We start from the raw sequence: 19,761 nt of genomic DNA on the forward strand, positions 1-19,761 counted from the left end.
TTCCTTATTTAGTTTATTTTATAATTTTTACATTAATTCACATTGTGAAGTATTCTTGCCCCAGGACATTGCTGAATTCCAGATATTTGTTTCGAAAAGACAACTGCTTGAAAAATAATTGTATGTATATGAAAAGGTAGAAAAATTTAAAGTAGCTTAATACAGAGCCATGGCTGCAATGCAAGTGTTAAGCATGAAAAAAAGAGATTTGAAAAAATAAATATATTCCCTAGCATGTGCTGGTCAGTACTGCTCAGTTCTTAGTAAGCCACAGATATACTTGTTTCAGACATTATCATTTATGTTGGCACACTGTATTGCATGATGTAAATTATCACCAAAAATATTTGCATACTCAATAGCTATTTTTCTATAATACACTCTAATAATTATAGTGCCCTATTACTTGCTAACTGTTAGTATAAAATTAACAATCCATTATGCACAATAAGTTTTATAAAACATTTACAGATAGAGATCATGTTTAATTAAAATTAACTTGCATATGAAAGCCAAATGCACTAATGATTCGCAATGACCTTTTATTACCTGCAGTCCCTTGTTTTGGCTGGATGATTGACAGCTTGCTGTTTGGCTACCATGTTGTATTTCAGCTGACAAGACTTTTCATTTTAACTCAATTTGCCTGCCTATCACAAGCTGGTGGCAGGCCAGGCTCAAGTCACCCAGCTTTGCCTCAGCAGCTTGCTCTATTTCTCATTAGTACGCATTTATTCAGTGGAAATTGGAAGACAAATGCTTGAAGGCATGTGAACTAAGTATAGCAAATTAGGTTTAAAGACTGAATATTTATAAGTATATTGAAACAGTTTTTTTAAAAAAAAATCTAGAATGAATTGAGAGCTGAGTGCTAGCTTTGGTATAAGAGAAATGAAGACAGAAGTGGGAGGGTTCTAAGAATAACAATACTATGAGATGTCTCTCTCTTTATAGAAAATATGTAAAATCACTCTGACAACACCTTATCAACTAACAGCCTGGCTTCCCCTTTATGTAGCACTTGTACAATGAAGTTTAGCATCTCATGTGTATAAGAAGGGGAAAAAATGAGGGTCATGTTCATTTGCTGCTTGGTTATCCCTTGGTATGCTTTAAATTGCCTTGTTTGTTCAGCACCAGCACAGAAACAGATGTTGCTCTACCGTGCTGGATAATTTACTGTACCTCATGGTGCAAAATGGAAGGCCTCCCAAGCTACCCAGCTGGTCTGTCAGTAGCACTGGCTGGTGTCTGCTGAACTATGACAACTGCAAGTAAAGGCTGCAGTTTTATTGTGCAGTTGTCATTCTTCTCAATGTATAGCTCCGGCATTCATACGGGATTGTGGAAGGCTGAGTGTCTATTTTTTCATGTTAGACTGCAAACCCATCTAAGCTCCATTCTCCTTTGATGATCATAATGTGACTCATTACTTTTGTCATCTAATGATTATCGGCATGATCGCTCAGAGCTAGAGCCAAGCTCGCCTTCCACACATAACTGGTACTGGAAGGTAAAACAGATTTGTCATTTACGATCTGACCGCTAAGCCACACTTTGTGCTCCATTATTGTGATTAACTTCTGCATAAGATATGCTTGCCCAATTGTCATTTGTGATACTGTGCAATGGGCACAGACTGCCATGCTTCCTGGGAGAATGTCAGCCAATAGGATGTGACCGTGTAGCTCATGATGTTAAATGTAAACCTGCTATTTCACAGCAGCAGGTCCATAATTATTTTGCTTTTCTTCTCCTCCTCCGTATTTGATTTCTTGGGTGAACAGTGTTGCTGCATATGTCAGCTACCATTTTCAAATTGTAGACTAAAATGGTGTTATCAGTTTCATTTTTCCAAGGATGGAGACAGCACAAGAGTGGAGGCTGGACCTTTTCTTTGTACCATGTAAAGTTTTGTTGCCAGAGCACTGCCAGTTGAAATCTATCGTGTCAGGTGCCTTGTGGCTATCCGCAGTAGAGGCCATATTCTGGAACCAGAGTTCTTTTCTGGCTTCGTCACCAACAAGCCGATTTGACTCTGCCTGATTATAGTAACGAAGGCAGTCCAAAAGAATATGCACAGACTCACTGTGCGTCACATTGAATCACAGCGCTGGCCACACAAAGCTGACCGCAGCCTCATTTCTTTAGACAAATGCACGCTTAAGGAAAAACCTCCTGCGAGAAAGCATCCAAGGCCACTTTATTTGCTATGCACGCTACACCAGATTTAATTTTTAGTGAAAGAACGTTTGTTATTATCTTTTTCAGATGTATCTATGCTGTGTAGCTACTGTCTGTAATAAACTAACCTTTGGGTGCTGGGATTATGGTGCCATGCTAAACACTTAGAGGAGGTTTATTTTATAATACAGAACATTAATACAGTCATAAATGTATTATCATATGAAACTGAAACGCTATTTTAGGCTATTTTTCACACTGATGATTAGAAGGAATCAAGTCGCATATTACAGCACCCATACATGCTGGTGTATAAATAGTCAGTTTTGATTACAAAGTGAGAGATGCAGCCCTAGACAGGAGCTACATGCTGATATGCATGCTATCAGAATGATTTATGCAAATTATGCATATTATTCCCAAAGGAATTCCTCCTCAAACTGCCAGGATAAATTGCCGGAAATTAGCCATAAAATCTGTCGTGCTAGGAGCCAAAGGTGAAGGCCACTGGGAAAGCAAGGACATTCAGCTTCTGGAGCCTTCGAGGATATGATGATGTTAGAAATCTTGTTTGCCGTAATACTGAGAAGAATGTTTTTTCTCATGATTCAATAAAAGTATTTTCTCTTTTAAAATTGCCAGGCAAATTGTTTACATTCACTCTGAAAATAATCGAAATCATAATTTGGCAGCATATCTTGTTGGATATTAAAAAAACCCTCAAAATACCTCAAAATTACTACATTATTAACAAGTTAAATGATTTTTTTTACAGTTCTTCTATTACAACCAACAGCTTTTGAAAGGCAGGCTAAATAGTCTTTTCAGTGCTTTGACTGGTATTTGCTCCAAAGTATATGGAAATGCATAACTCATTCATCTCTTTCGATTGTGTTGTTTTCAGCATGATGCCTGAATAATGGCTTTCCACCCAAAATTCACTACTGCCTAAAGCCAACAAGATTCCTCAGAACCATCAGTGAGAATTACATCTAAAGGTTCAGAATTGCAGCTTTTCCCCCAACCCCTCCGGGATAGTTTATTACCTCCTCGTAGCGTTAAGCTTGGTCGGGGTTTTTTTTAGCCTGCCCTACTGAACTTGTACCGATCCAGCAGCTGTAGCCATGTATAACTTCCAATCATCTTCCATATTTTAATGCTTTTCCCCCCTCTTTGTTTAAATGCAGAGAGCGCTTTAAACGAGAGTTTACGAATGTGCTCATCTTCCATGAACATTCGGATCAGCCAAGAGGATTATATTCTCAAGCTTGGAGGAAATCAGGAAGTCGGTTTGAGGAAAGGAGACTGGATAGCTCTTTATCCTCAAATTTTGCACATGGACCCTGAGATCTATGAAGATCCTGAGGTAAAACATTCAGCTGGTGCTACTCATCATACTTCGGGCACATTGCAGCAGCCGTGCTTTTTGTGATAGTTTTTTACTGCTGTTCCTTCTTGTGGAACAAATCTTCCTACTTTCAGATGTATTTTCTAGCGCCCTGTAGGTCAAAGGATTCATGGCCTGAAGAGAGAAATATGGTGATGAGACTGACTGCTACTGCTTTCAAAGAAATTGACAATTGCACATTGACTACCATAAACTTTAGGTTAAATGTGGGTTTTGTTTGGCAGTGGATCATTTGATACCCAAGAAGGGCTGAATAATAGAAGGTGCTTTAGATAGCAAATAATGTGGACCATTTAGCTAAGTGCCCCCAAAGCATCATTGACTCTCCAAAGCCCTGTAATAGCAGTGTCTTACTTGAGCCATATGCTTTTTCACCTCTCTTCATAGGGATTCACCCCTTTTTGGTCAATTATTATGATGTTGTGAACTTGAGATTGTAAAGCTGTTGCTCTGCGGTGAAGCTCTGAGGGTAATTGTGACATCTCCTTATATTTTTTTCTGAAGCTAGAGTTAATGAATATCAAAGACTGGAAATTAATCCACCCTGGCTCAGCCTTAATATGACTTCAGAAGTTCACCACCTGCATGCAAATTGAATAGTCATACTCTTGCATAGATTTTACTGAGGGAAGGATTGTTGTTGCTAGTCCGGTGTGCTGTATAGGAAGTGAGATTTTACAAAGCGAGACCAGTCAATGCCAACTGCATCTTACAGAGGTGGCAGTTTATAACTAAATTATTTCTCCTCACCTACCCCTCATTTTCTAAGGCAAGTGGTTGTTTATCGATCCTTCTCCTTTAAACACTTGTTAAGACAGTTGCAGATATATTCCAAATCATAGTTCAGCTTCAGAAGGGAAATTAGATTTGTTTACATATTTTTAGAAGATGATCGCTTGGATAAAACACACAACCAGTTTTAGAAGCGCTGCTTTCAGAAGTTTTGCTTCTCGCAGAATTTAAGAATAAAAACGTGTTTATTAAGTTGCAGGAAAAGAGCCAGATTCTGATGTCCTTATTCACATTGAATAGTATTGTACTCTACAAGTAGTCCTATTGAAGTAAATGGGACTAGTTTTGAAGTGTAAGGTGCGACTCAACATAATTGAGGATGTTGGAAGGCTGGCCAGAAGAAGAAATTAGAAATGGAAGTACTGCTATAGATATGAACACGATATCTCATGTCTTAGTAAAAACCAACTATCTGTCCATATACAAAAAAGGAAAACTCTATGTATAAAATTAGTAGTTGAGCACTTTTTGAAGTCTCCCTTACTAAATAATTGTCAGAATGTGATACCATGTTTCCATAGATGGAGTATATTTTCTCAATATCAAATCTGCTCAGCTTTCACAGTATCACTTTAGTTTATGTACTTTATCATTTTGATGGCAAATGAGTTATCAGTACGTTGCAGAGTACATTGATTTCAAAACAGAGACCCTCTCAAAAAGGGGGAAAATAACTTCTGTTGTGTTCTTGAATTTGTTTTGTGCACATCTGTTGAATGAGATGCAGACTGGATTTTATGAAAGAGCAGTCTTGGGATTGTCATATATTTGGGGAATATAATGGGTGAGGAAAGTTTTCTGGGAAAACAGGTAGCTTAGTGGATTAGTTCAGTATTAACAATTCACCTCTGCAGACTTTTATCTTAAATTCAGGCCATTGATGAAATTAACATCTTATGGTTAGGTATCATATTACATAACTTTAACCATGTGTTGGTGACCTCTTTCTCCACTCCTCAAAGCCTAAGTAAATGAGCAGCAATATTAAGTCAGGTTTCTGTAATGTAGTCAAGTGACCCTATAATTCCTACATAAATGAGCCTAAGCTTCAGTAAATGATCGTGTGTAAATCCTGAACAATGGAAAATCAATATAGGATCCCATATAGTAACTTCCCAAACTGAGCCATATATCTTCTGTGATAAAAATGGATTTAAATTCAGACACATGAATTTGGTCAGTTTCCATAATGATTTAAATAAATGCTATAAAGTTTCATAGACTGTCAGCTGGAATTTTACCTCTTGTTTCCACTTCTCAATTTTTAGTTTTTTGTTTTTTTGTGGGGGGTTTTCTTCCTCCTCATGAAGAAAAAAATCGTACCCTATAAAAATGTCTTTCTTAAAAACGCAGCTCCTTGCTGGAAAACCCAACAAAAGCCAATCCAAATTTCTGGGGACTGTGGATATCAGTACACATGTCACACCATTGTTTGCTCTCCTTGTTGGCTCCATTCTTGTTGTGTTAATAAGTTTCCTGTTTTCCTCAGTCCCTCAGACAACAAGTTTCTTGTCCAAGTTTCAGTCTTCAGCCTACTCACTAAGAAGGCATAGGGCTGGCACAGCACAGGACACCTCAATCTGTGATCCCAGCAAATCCAGAATCCTGTTTGTTGTGTTATCCAGTTGAGTTAAATGCTAAGGATATTACAGCTCATGTTTCAGAGGGCTAATAGTTACTCCTGATCATTGGAACTTGCATTTAAAATGTGATACTTTTAGAGAAGAATCATATTTTGGGCTTTCAGTATTCACAATATTACTTGAAATTGAAGTAACTTATAAGAAAAGTAGCACAGTTCTTTCTGAGTGGGATTTTCAAAGGGACTTCAGGGAGTTGATTTTTCATTGGAAGTTGAGCACCTAACTCCCTGAAGCCCCTTTGAAAATTCAAGCCACCTCCTGCCTTTTTTAAAAAATTATCTCCCAGTCTTCAGCATGTGAAGTCACATATCCTCCAGTATTGTATGTACTTGTTACCACTATGAAATGCTAGTCAGATCTTCTCATGGACCAGCCCAATACACCTCCACTGCTTGCTTCTCAAGATAGTGTACAGTCAGCCAGGAGGCCCTGCTGATCACAGTTTAAGAACCTCTAATCTGATAGGAAGAACAGGGTTCTGGTAGTCAGAAGTCTAGGTTTCTCTACCATTGTTTCTTACTGATGTTCAAGAGCATTATGGAAACTGAGTCATTTTATTTTTCCATAGGACATGTATAGAACAGGCAATCAGAAAATGTACAGTATTATTATGTTAGTATTTTTATTAAAATTAATATATTGCAGTGTCTTTGGTCTCTCTGGCAAAGAGCTAATCAATCCACTTTTTTCCTCCATGGTATGGCTTGACCAGGAACCTGCCTGGTAAACTTTCTATGACTTTTTTTTACTATCAGCTGAGATGGTTTCTGTCTGAATTGCTTGTTCAAGTCTAACTTTCAAAAGCTTGCACTGTAGCAGATGTATGCTAACTGGCCAAGTGCTAATGAGTGACCATAAGCAGAAAGTGTTTTGTTATTTTCATTCAAAGCATACGTGACTATTTTTAAGACGTTTAATTCACCATGGACTGAGCTAAGATTGCCACATCTCCTTCATTCACAAACTCAAGTTAGCCCTTAACAATGACCCTGATACTAAAGGTCTTCAGAAAGGTGTTAAATTTATGGGACCTAAGATACTAGCTAAACTTATTGGAGTAAATTCTAGAGTACTTACTCTAGAAAAACACTTCCTGCTATGTTCACTTATTAACATGTGGCCTGCTTTGCACGCATCTTCCATAGCAAGCTATTGAAAGTCAGGTGTGAACAAGTGAGACAGATGGAAACTATCTTCAACTGACAAGAACACTGATCGTAAGTTATCAGGGCTAGTTCCTGAACAATCCACACCATGAGAGGGAAGGTGGGAGTTGCAGTAGATCAATTTTCTCCTTGCCAGAAAGAGCAAAACCGTTGTACCAATGGGATTTTGCCAAATTTTTCAAATTAGTAGTAGTAGTAATGTATGTAGCCTCCTGGATGTATAGGATGCTTCACAAACAGAAACTGTGCTCTTCCTGAGTGTCATTGTCCCTGCCTCAAAATGCCCATAATTAGAACAGAAGAAGGCTTTTCCTGCACTGGTTTGGACATAAATAGTCCCCTCTCTCTTCCGGTCACCTGGTGAGAATGGGTCCCCATGCTTACCAGCTATGAAGCTGCCATAGCAACTAACACACTCTCTAGCCCTTAAAGGGGCAGCACACCTTTCCCAACAACCCAGACAGTAGCCCCTGCCACTTAATGTGCAGTGAGGTCATTTGAAGATAGATAAAACTCAATTTAAGTGAACAGACTAAAAGGAGGAAGCTGTCAGTTCCTTGTCTTAGCTCTTAACTTACATCAGGGTTTTAGAAGCACCCTCTGCACCCTCTTGCAAATGAAACCACTCATGTAACTGCTCTGTTAATTTTCACCGTCTCTCTTTTATTTTCAGGTGTATAAGTTTGATCGTTATATAGAGAATGGCAAGAAGAAAACCACCTTCTACAAGGGGGGAAGAAAGCTGAAATACTTTCTGATGCCTTTTGGCTCTGGAATCAGCATGTGTCCTGGCAGGTTCTTTGCAATGAATGAAATGAAGCTGTTTCTGATTTTATTCCTGGCTTACTTTGACGTAGAACTAGTGGAAAAGAAGCCCATAGGGCTTGACAACAGTCGTATAGGCCTTGGTATCCTCTTGCCAGACTCTGATATTGCCTTTCGTTACAAGATAAAGTCTTTTTAGAAAAGTAAACTGCCTATTGCAGACTTCCCACTATTCTCACCTTTTTTGCTGTTTCCTGGCTGTGTATTTTCTTTTTAGAGAGGTTTGCTTTTTCCTGTTCTGCTTTCATCTCTCTCCTACTTGTGTATGTTTAAGTGAAGAGAGAGTAATGCTAAATGTCTTAGGGCTGGAGGATCACCTCCACAGACACGAGAGCAGGAGTGCCTGGAAATTGATAAGGGGGCATGGAAGAAAGCAACAACTCTGAGACATTCACCCTGCACAATACCCTGAGCCAATAGAAGTCATTAGTTGCCATTCCACACTACACTTTCTCTGCTGAGGGGGAAATATCGTAATCGGTGTGGCCGGTGGCTGCATGCCTTTGTAACCCACATTAACTCAATGTGCGCCTCTGTCCTCCTCTAGTGGCTGGACCACATGAGAGATTTTTGTCCCCTCTGCTGCCCTGGTGCTCAAATATTTGGTCCTTTAACTCAGTTCATAGAGACTCAGCCTTTTAGATCTAAAGGTCTCGGGTTCAATCCACAGACAGTTGACCCATCTGGACGTGTCATTACACTTGCTCAAGGAAACCTGCTGCCCAAGGATAAAAGGGACCTGGAGAGCAGTGTGGTGCAGAAAGGGGACTTTTTTTATTCCCACCATTCCCAAGCACCTTTCCCTTCAGCAAAGCATTCACTAGAAACCACACAAAATCTGTCTTGCTGGTTTTCTGGGCCCACTTTCCTCTCTGATGGATTTTACTCTGGGAGGGTCCAGTGTGACCTTTGATGACCCCCAAAATTTATGATTTACAGTGAGTGTTCCATTGGCCCCTCTTCCATCTAGGCATCCTTGCACTACAGAAAAGCCTTGGAGAAAAATACTAGTGTTTTTGTTTAGAAGACCGACTTCAGTGAAGTGCTGGATTGGGCTCCTGGGAGCCCTTGCTTAAATTATACTGCCAAATGGAAAGGAGAGTGAATTGCTATCAATAGAGCTAACTTTTTTTTTTTTTAATTCCCATGGAGAGTATCTCCTCAGATCCTTCTCGTCTCTCCCCATCTCCCCCCAAAAAAGGTAAAGTAACCTGCACCCCATTTCAAATCACACTGTTCTACACTATCAGTGTATTCGGTATATTTTTCAGGAACAAAAATATAAACAATTCCATCAAATGCATTTACTGGTAAATTGTTCACCTAGTGGTGCTGCCCCTGTCTTGGTTATAGCTATTTTCATGTAAACAGAAAAACAAATGAAGTGGTCCTACTGCCATCCCCTCCCTGAGAAATCCAACCTCTGGTAAATGGGGTTTATCACAAGCTAATGGGGATATGATTTGTAGGAGTATTTTGTTGTTGTCCTGGCAGCATTTCACTGGCTTAGGAGTACTTTTTGAAATTCAACAGTTTGTTACTTATGCAACACGAATCAGTAATCTGAATCTACTGCTGTTATAGGGCCTGATTCAAACTCTATTAAAGTCAGTGGGAAGCTTTTGTTGACTTTAATAGGGTTTGAATCAGGCCCATACTGTCTACTGATTTATCTGAGCCACAACACTACATTATTTCACATTTAATGTGAGCCTGTTTAAAATGACACCATCATCTTAAAAATGAGACTTCAGCCTACTAGCATTACCAGTAATATTTTGGATTGTTACAATTGAAATAGATTAGAGAAGAAAACAGAATTGTTTGGCTTGTTTACTTTGTGCGTTTGACAGCACTTTGTATTTGCCAGTTTCTCCTGTTGTCTTTCACACACACAAAAAAGAAGACATTTTTCAAACTCTAGAAAAATATGATTGCAAAACCACAAAAATTGGTATGGGAATTCCAGGACAAAAGTAACACCTAAAACTACTTTTAACTGGTTTTTAAAAAGATGACTAATTTTCAAGTTGATGGTGTCATGTAATCTGTGTTTAGAACTAGAATACTATACCTACAAACTGTGAAGTGGTCTGTATCACTGGCTCCTGTTTGAGATAACTTCCCCTACCTCCACATTCCTGATGGTTCAAAAGACAGTTAAAGTGCTAGGAATTTGAGTAAAACTCTGTGTGACTAAGACAATTTTAGAAATCTAAAAGCGGGATTTATTTACAGAGAGGTGACTTCTAATGAATGCCATTTTTCCCTAGTCTTTTACATATTTCAAAGCTGTGGCCTAAATAATGTTGTGCTACTTAAAGAATATTGCTAATTGTACAAGAAGCTAACAACTTCAGCCTCACGCATATCCTACAGCCTCTGGAAATTGTTCCCACATCAATTACACACAGTTTCTTACTGATTCTACATTCCTCCTTAATATACCTCCTCTGGGCCCAAATCTGAGCCTGCTTTTTGCCCTTAGCCTTTATGTGGTAACCCCATACAACCGTAGAAATGAGCTGTGGACTGATCTTAGGGAGAGCTGAACTAGTTGTAAGTGGGACCCCAGGGTTCTGCTTCATAAATAAGCTCCTCAGTACTCATGCACATTGTAGGCCCCTCATTTCCCTTTTTTCTCTCCCAAGCTGGAGACAGGGCCAGAAAGCCAGAGGTCACTTCATGTGAGCAGTGCCTGCCCTGAAGATGTGTTCCACCATACAATTATCATTTATAGAAGTTAGACTGGAAAGAGGTTGGAGAGCCATGCCAGCACATAAATACTAGTTTAGGGAACCAACCTCTGCTCAGTCCCATGCCGGATTTGCATTGGTCTCTGTAGTTGCAAAGCTAATTTACTGCTGGGCTGTTTTAGCTACATGGATGTGAGCAGAGACACAACTTGTCCCATAAACATTCATAGACACTCTCCTGAGTTGTAATTAGTGACTCATGTGGAGTCAAAGAACACAAAAGGAATTGTGGGAAGTTATCTCAGTGTTTTTGGAACAAGTCATTTAGAACTAAATTCCCAAGTGTTCATTCATTTTTAGTGCCTCCTTTTTAAGTGCCCTAAATTGACAGCACCCAAGGCTTAGTGTTCAGAGGTGCTGAGCACCCACAACTTCACTTGACCTCCATGGAAGCTGTAGATGCTCTGAAAAATAGGCCGAAGGTGTCTCCCTCCAACTGAGCACCAAAGCTAGTGGACATTTTTTTTAAAAGTAAGTCTTAATTTCCTGTGCCTCGGTCTTCCTCATCTTTAAAATGGGGGAAATCTTTCTTTGCTTTGCAAAGCACTTAAAGACCTGTGGATGAAAAGCATTATGTAAATACTAAGGACTAGTATTATTTGTTGTTTATGCCTGAGGCCATTTAATTATTCATGTAAACTATATCCCCAAAATCAGCATCACTAGAAAGACTTTCAAAGATTGGCACATCTAAGCTCCCAGGCCTCTGGGAAGAAAATTGTTTTTGTGAGATGTATTGAATGAACATTTTCTCTTCATATATAATATCAATACTACCTATGGTATTGGAGTATACTTATATTAAATGGGCTTTGCAGTTGATTAAATGCCTTAAGTTTGCTTCAACATTTAATCAACTGCAAAAGCTGTTTATTGCTTGTATACTCCAGCTCAATAGAATAAAATTTATTTTTATATACAGCCTTTCATATTCAGGTTAGTTACTAGTGTAGTGACTCTGTAGGCAAACATCGCAGCTATTCTATATTCAGCCGTTGCTCACAATCCTCTTGGATGTAAGAACCTGTTTTATTGAGAGAGAGAAAATGCTGACATCATTAGAATCATAGAATCATAGAATATCAGGGTTGGAAGGGACCCCAGAAGGTCATCTAGTCCAACCCCCTGCTCAAAGCAGGACCAATTCCCAGTTAAATCATCCCAGCCAGGGCTTTGTCAAGCCTGACCTTAAAAACCTCTAAGGAAGGAGATTCTACCACCTCCCTAGGTAACGCATTCCAGTGTTTCACCACCCTCTTAGTGAAAAAGTTTTTCCTAATATCCAATCTAAACCTCCCCCACTGCAACTTGAGACCATTACTCCTCGTTCTGTCATCTGCTACCATTGAGAACAGTCTAGAGCCATCCTCTTTGGAACCCCCTTTCAGGTAGTTGAAAGCAGCTATCAAATCCCCCCTCATTCTTCTCTTCTGCAGGCTAAACAATCCCAGCTCCCTCAGCCTCTCCTCATAACTCATGTGTTCCAGTCCCCTAATCATTTTTGTTGCCCTTCGCTGGACTCTCTCCAATTTATCCACATCCTTCTTGAAGTGTGGGGCCCAAAACTGGACACAGTACTCCAGATGAGGCCTCACCAATGTCGAATAGAGGGGAACGATCACGTCCCTCGATCTGCTCGCTATGCCCCTACTTATACATCCCAAAATGCCATTGGCCTTCTTGGCAACAAGGGCACACTGCTGACTCATATCCAGCTTCTCGTCCACTGTCACCCCTAGGTCCTTTTCTGCAGAACTGCTGCCTAGCCATTCGGTCCCTAGTCTGTAGCTGTGCATTGGGTTCTTCCGTCCTAAGTGCAGGACCCTGCACTTATCCTTATTGAACCTCATCAGATTCCTTTTGGCCCAATCATCCAATTTGTCTAGGTCCTTCTGTATCCTATCCCTCCCCTCCAGCGTATCTACCACTCCTCCCAGTTTAGTATCATCCGCAAATTTGCTGAGAGTGCAATCCACACCATCCTCCAGATCATTTATGAAGATATTGAATAAAACCGGCCCCAGGACCGACCCCTGGGGCACTCCACTTGATACCGGCTGCCAACTAGACATGGAGCCATTGATCACTACCCGTTGAGCCCGACAATTTAGCCAGCTTTCTACCCACCTTATAGTGCATTCATCCAGCCCATACTTCCTTAACTTGCTGACAAGAATACTATGGGAGACCGTGTCAAAAGCTTTGCTAAAGTCAAGAAACAATACATCCACTGCTTTCCCTTCATCCACAGAACCAGTAATCTCATCATAAAAGGCGATTAGATTAGTCAGGCATGACCTTCCCTTGGTGAATCCATGCTGGCTGTTCCTGATCACTTTCCTCTCATGCAAGTGCTTCAGGATTGATTCTTTGAGGACCTGCTCCATGATTTTTCCAGGGACTGAGGTGAGGCTGACTGGCCTGTAGTTCCCAGGATCTTCCTTCTTCCCTTTTTTAAAGATTGGCACTACATTAGCCTTTTTCCAGTCATCCGGGACTTCCCCGGTTCGCCACGAGTTTTCAAAGATAATGGCCAGTGGCTCTGCAATCACAGCCGCCAATTCCTTCAGCACTCTCGGATGCAACTCGTCCGGCCCCATGGACTTGTGCACGTCCAGCTTTTCTAAATAGTCCCTAACCGCCTCTATCTCCACAGAGGGCTGGCCATCTCTTCCGCATTTTGTGATGCCCAGCGCAGCAGTCTGGGAGCTGACCTTGTTAGTGAAAACAGAGGCAAAAAAAGCATTGAGTACATTAGCTTTTTCCACATCCTCTGTCACTAGGTTGCCTCCCTCATTCAGTAAGGGGCACACACATTCCTTGGCTTTCTTCTTGTTGCCAACATACCTGAAGAAACCCTTCTTGTTACTCTTGACATCTCTGGCTAGCTGCAGCTCCAGGTGCGATTTGGCCCTCCTGATAACATTCCTACATGCCCGAGCAATATTTTTATACTCTTCCCTGGTCATATGTCCAACCTTCCACTTCTTGTAAGCTTCTTTTTTATGTTTAAGATCCGCTAGGATTTCACCATTAAGCCAAGTTGGTCGCCTGCCATATTTACTATTCTTTCGACTCATCGGGATGGTTTGTCCCTGTAACCTCAACAGGGATTCCTTGAAATACAGCCAGCTCTCCTGGACTCCTTTCCCCTTCAAGTTAGTCCCCCAGGGGATCCTGGCCATCCGTTCCCTGAGGGAGTCGAAGTCTGCTTTCCTGAAGTCCAGGGTCCATATCCTGCTGCTTACCTTTGTTCCCTGCGTCAGGATCCTGAACTCAACCAACTCATGGTCACTGCCTCCCAGATTCCCATCCACTTTTGCTTCCCCCACTAATTCTACCCGGTTTGTGAGCAGCAGGTCAAGAAAAGCACCCCCCCTAGTTGGCTCCTCTAGCACTTGCGCCAGGAAATTGTCCCCTACGCTTTCCAAAAACTTCCTGGATTGTCTATGCACCGCTGTATTGCTCTCCCAGCAGATATCAGGAAAATTAAAGTCACCCATGAGAATCAGGGCATGCGATCTAGTAGCTTCCGTGAGCTGCCGGAAGAAAGCCTCATCCACCTCATCCCCCTGGTCCGGTGGTCTATAGCAGACTCCCACCACTACATCACTCTTGTTGCACACACTTCTAAACTTAATCCAGAGACACTCAGGTTTTTCTGCAGTTTCGTACCGGAGCTCTGAGCAGTCATACTGCTCCCTTACATACAGTGCTACTCCCCCACCTTTTCTGCCCTGCCTGTCCTTCCTGAACAGTTTATAACCATCCATGACAGTACTCCAGTCATATGAGTTATCCCACCAAGTCTCTGTTATTCCGATCACGTCATAGTTCCTTGACATCACCAGGACCTCCAGTTCTCCCTGCTTGTTTCCAAGGCTTTGTGCATTTGTATATAAGCACTTGAGATAACCTGTTGATCGCCCCTCATTGCCAGTATGAGGCAGGAGCCCTCCCCTCACAGACATTCCTGCCTGTGCTTCCTCCCGGTATCCCGCTTTCCCACTTACCTCAGGGCTTTGGTCTCCTTCCCCCGGTGAACCTAGTTTAAAGCCCTCCTCACTAGGTTAGCCAGCCTGCTGGCAAAGATGCTCTTCCCTCTCTTCGTAAGATGGAGCCCGTCTCTACCCAGCACTCCTCCTTCATGGAACACCATCCCATGGTCAAAGAAACCAAAGCCTTCTCTCCGACACCATCTGCGTAGCCATTCGTTGACTTCCACGATTCGACGCTCCCTACCTAGGCCTTTTCCTTCCACGGGGAGGATGGACGAGAACACCACTTGCGCCTCCAACTCCTTTATTCTTCTTCCTAGAGCCACATAGTCCGCAGTGATCCGCTCAAGGTCATTCTTGGCAGTATCATTGGTGCCCACGTGGAGAAGCAGGAAGGGGTAGCGATCCGAGGGCTTGATGAGTCTCAGCAGTCTTTCCGTCACATCACGAATCTTAGCCCCTGGCAAGCAGCAGACTTCTCGGTTTTCCCGGTCAGGGCGGCAGATAGATGACTCAGTCCCCTGGAGGAGAGAGTCCCCGACCACCACCACCCGCCTTCTCCTCTTGGAGAATTGGAATTACCATGTTGACTATAGACATTATTGCTTAAATGTAAGCTGTGAAATGTCTCATGCCACAATTATGATAAATCTTTCGTTGGCATTCCATTTTGAAACAAATGTGAAGCAACTGTGAAAATAAAAGTAGGTATTTGTTTTAAACCTAAGACCTTCTTTGACTCATACTGTGCTTTTAGGATTTTGAATTAGAGTATAACTCGCTGTAGCATAATTTAGTAGGACATACTTGGACAGTGCCAAAAGTGAATGAAAAACATTACTAGTTTCAGATTAATCACTGATCAGTAGGTATAAATATCTATTCAGAAATAAAACAAGTATATACAAACAAGCAAATAAAAATCTAGCTGTATCTTAAAGCATCAGGTCACAAGTAAGAAGTTGAGGCACAGCCCTGCAAGGTGCTGAGCACCCTCTCCATATTTACCCACTTTAATAGGAGTATAGGGTGTTCTGCATCTCACAGGATTGAACACTTGATTTGAGGTAAAATTGGCCTTAGCTTTTGCTAAATAACCAAACCTAAACCAGGCAGCGAGAGTCCCTGCTGAACAGACTCAGATCTACCCAGGCTGTATCGAGAATCTAGTCGCCTAACACTGGCTATCCAGAGCTGGCATCCCCTAGTAAGATCCCATCCTCTGACTTTCTACCCATGCCTAGCAATGGCGCAACCTAGTATTGTGGCCTTCTCATAAGAGTGCCTCACATACTCCAATCCACTGCAAAGAGCAAACCTCATCTTGCACATGTTAGTAGGGTCAAGCCCTGCTGAGAAGTATGTGTGAGAGTTGAGATGGGGCATTTCATCTGGCTGCTCCTCTGGATCCTGCTTTATTAGACTGACTGGACATAACCCCCAGGAAACTGGGTCATATTGACCATGGCCAGTCCAATTAGATGTCTGCGTAAGTGACAGCCACTGGATCAGACAGAATCTGAGGGCAGTAAGCCTGCCCAGAACAGACCATTTGGGTTCAGAGTGGGTGAGTGAAAGCTTAGGACCCACATTCCCCCCGTGAACCATGTCAGTCCACAGTCTTTGGGCTTGAAGTGGACACACCCACATGATTAACTCCGACATGTTCTAGTTGGCTTTAGCCAGTCCTGAAGCCACCCAGGAATGCTAGAGTTCCATGATTGCTGCATGGGACAGGGAGCAGCGCAAGCCTGTAATCCCATCAAATGTTTCTGGTGAGAACCTAAACCATAAAACCAGACCTTGAGTAGCGTTCAGTGTCACCAGAGCCCTAAGATGGATATCTGGTCATATACGTACAGACTGTTTCATTGCGTACAATGTGGAATTGCCATGAATCCTTCTTTTAAAAAGTCATGTTTTTTTGCTCTTTTTTTACCCTGTTCATTACCTCCCTGAAAGGCCTTGCAATGTCATGACCATCCCTCCCACAGACCTAGTAGGGGTGGATAGGACTCCTTACGTATGTCAGGCCGGGAGGTATTCAGGTGCCACTCCAGCCACTGGAATCGCAATGTTGCTCCCCTTTGTGGTAGAAAGGTGCACTGCCCAATCCTTTTAAAAAGTGAAGCTGCTGATCAAGAACACCCTGCCCATGGTTGTGCCAGCTGCCAAAACTCACTCTCCCATGCCCCAGCAGTTCATCTTTTTAAATATAAAATTAAAGTTCAGTTCCAGTGCAGCGACTTGTGGGAGCTGCTGGAAGACTCCGTCTGACTTTTAAAGTTAACATTTTTTTAACAAGTGAACTCCTCATGAACCAATGTGAACACTAAAAGGTGAGCCTTATTGTTATGTATGGGTAGTATGTGCTCTTTCCTGTTCGGTACTTAGCAACCTTGTAAGCAATTGTACAGTCCTGTTTGAAAGGATTACAATGCTTCCCTGTATGATTATATGAGTAGTTATGTGTAATTGTTTGCAAATTAGATTTGGCTACATTGCCATGTCTCTAGCAATGTGCTTTAATGTACTAAAAACCACGTAAGAAATGTGCATTAGTTTACTTTTTTAAGTCATATTGTATTACACTACTCTCAGAATTGTTATTTTTTTATGAGTAATCACTGATCTTTGTACTTCATTTGTAGGGGTAGAAATGATATTTTATTTCATTATTACTGAATATTTGGATGTTTAAAAGATTGTCAATTGGTCTTAATTCCGTAAACTGACATGTTGTAAATAGATGCACAAAGTTCAGATTCTCCTTTAATAGTTAATGTCCATCATTAAGGCTTTTAGACTGAATAAGGTACATCTGTGAATTTCTGAGCAAGAAAAGTGAAACTTCATGTACTTTACTAATCTGACCTTTTATGTGAATTTTGTATTTCAAAAGATACAATAAAATTGAATGTATCTATTCACATATTGAATGACTTTCCTTGTCCGTCCCTCCCCCCTCACACCTGAACATACATACATTTATGCAATACCACAGATATTGCTTTCATTTAAAAAAAACCTGACTTATGTAGAGTATGGCATTCTGTTACTTGACCATGAAAGATATTTTTAAAGAGAAAAAAGGTGAGTCTGTGTTAAATTATGATAATCACTGTGCATTTGTTAAAATACTCAGTCCATTTAATCTTGCCCGTCTTAAACCGGTCCTGAAGAGAGAGTAAAGGAAGGAGATATTTCTGTAATGCTTATGGCAAACTTGAAAGGTAGTGTGAGTGGGTGCAACTCCGCCATTAGAGTCATTTCCAAATGTGGCCCTCAGTCTTTGATTCCTATCTACCTCTGAGTACAGCAAAATGCATAACAAACCATATAAAATGTTCCAACCTCAAAAGGTCATTAATACAAATTTTTAAAAAATGAAATGTGGCTGTTGATGTACACCTGGCAAAATATGCCCTTGTACTCGGAAACTTAGCTTTTCTAAGAATCACTTGCAGTTGCTGGAATTCTTCAGTTAGCTCTCTGATATGCAAGTCAAACATTGATGAGGACATTGTCTTTTGCTTCTTAATCCATAGATATTTTTAACAGGCGTAAAAGTGTGGGTTTTTGGAGACTTATTTAGCAGAAAGCAGACTTGCATAGCTTTGCTGTATTTCAGAAATAAGTCTGCATAACATAATGTTTTCAAAACAATTACCTAGCTTTGTGAAGAAAAAAGGCAATAGTGGTTGGGATTTTAATAAATGAACATTTTTGAGTGAAGTGTCCTTGCTGTTCTAGAAGCTAGCTGTGTGAGTGGAAAAACTAGTTGCAGATTGTACTGTATTTTATCTAATATTGGTCTTGACACTAAATGCTCTCTTAAAGTTATTTAAATTGTGTGCAATACTTTAAAATTACTCAGCACATCACTTTTACTCATAATATATGCTCAATTCAGATTAATGAAGTTATTTTTAACTGTGACAACAGAGAAACTTAAGGTTAAGAAGAAATTGAATGTAACAAATATTTTTCTGCTAGTTATTTTATTTGGCTAAATTTATATTTATAAGGACTATAGAGTGACAACTCAAGAAAATAGTAGAATTACAACATTTTTAGGTAAAAGTATCACTTCTAGAAAAGTTGGATTCTTTAAAGAAATGTATATATTCACATATAAAGTGCAATGAACGAGTAGCAAGAAACTTTCATTGCATCTATAGAAGCATTCACCATACAACTGCATATTTTTCATTTGCAAGGGCTGAATTAAAATTAAATGTTGGATGCAATATGATCTTTATCAGTTAATCATAAACAGTTCTATGTATTAAATTGCTTTTGCTATGCAGCATGTTTCACTGTATTCTCGACTATGTACGTGATTATTTATAATAGTAGAAATACACTTGCCTTCAAACATTACTGTACAACAAAATAAAAAGTTCAAACAAATTTAAGTTTCACCTATACTGCCAAACTATTCCTGTGAAAGTTTAATAGATGTTTTAATAATGATTTGCTGGAATTTTTATTAAAGTTGACCTAAATTGTTCACAGTACGTTATTTTCTTACCAAAACAGTAATGATTGAGAATACAGCAGAGCTGAGAAAGTACAAGTTAAGAGATACAGTAAGTAAATATACACTGTAAGACATAGCAATGATTTATTTTTGATCAGTTCATCCCACTTACTGCATCTCTCCTCAGATAGTTTAGTTGTTAACCTCATACTGTCAGGATGTCTTTCCACTTCTGTTTTCCTGTTTTGTGGGCCATTTAATTCACTATTCAGTATGTAAATATTTTTCAGTAGCCATCTAAAATTGAAATATTTACAGCAATGAAACTAGAGTCTCAAAAAAGAGGGAAATTTGTAACTATAACTCACAGGTCAGGATATTAAAGACTTGTACATGAAAAGTGGATGGACATTGATTGAACAATAGATTAGAAGATTATCCTATGAAGAGGAATTCTGTTTGTGAAATGCAGAAACACTAATTGCCTCCTGATGTGGCTCAGTTTT

General features: G+C 40.4%; 2 protein-coding genes across 4 annotated transcripts in view; one reads left to right on the plus strand and one right to left on the minus strand.

The window, feature by feature from the left end:
- Positions 1-8,190, plus strand: part of CYP7B1 (cytochrome P450 family 7 subfamily B member 1) — a 187,531-nt gene extending 179,341 nt beyond the window's left edge. The window contains exons 5-6 of the mRNA XM_084618524.1: positions 3,372-3,550; positions 7,867-8,190. Coding sequence (XP_084474650.1) covers positions 3,372-3,550; positions 7,867-8,157 — 470 coding nt within the window. The 3' untranslated portion in view covers positions 8,158-8,190. The remainder of the gene's footprint in view (positions 1-3,371; positions 3,551-7,866) is intronic.
- Positions 1-19,761, minus strand: part of LOC311515455 (uncharacterized protein) — a 172,310-nt gene that overhangs the window by 150,165 nt on the left and 2,384 nt on the right. The gene's annotated exons all lie outside the window — the stretch shown is intronic.

The sequence above is a fragment of the Lepidochelys olivacea genome (genome assembly GCF_965140295.1).
Source record: "Lepidochelys olivacea isolate rLepOli2 genome assembly, chromosome: 2".
Taxonomy (NCBI): Eukaryota; Metazoa; Chordata; order Testudines; family Cheloniidae; genus Lepidochelys; species Lepidochelys olivacea.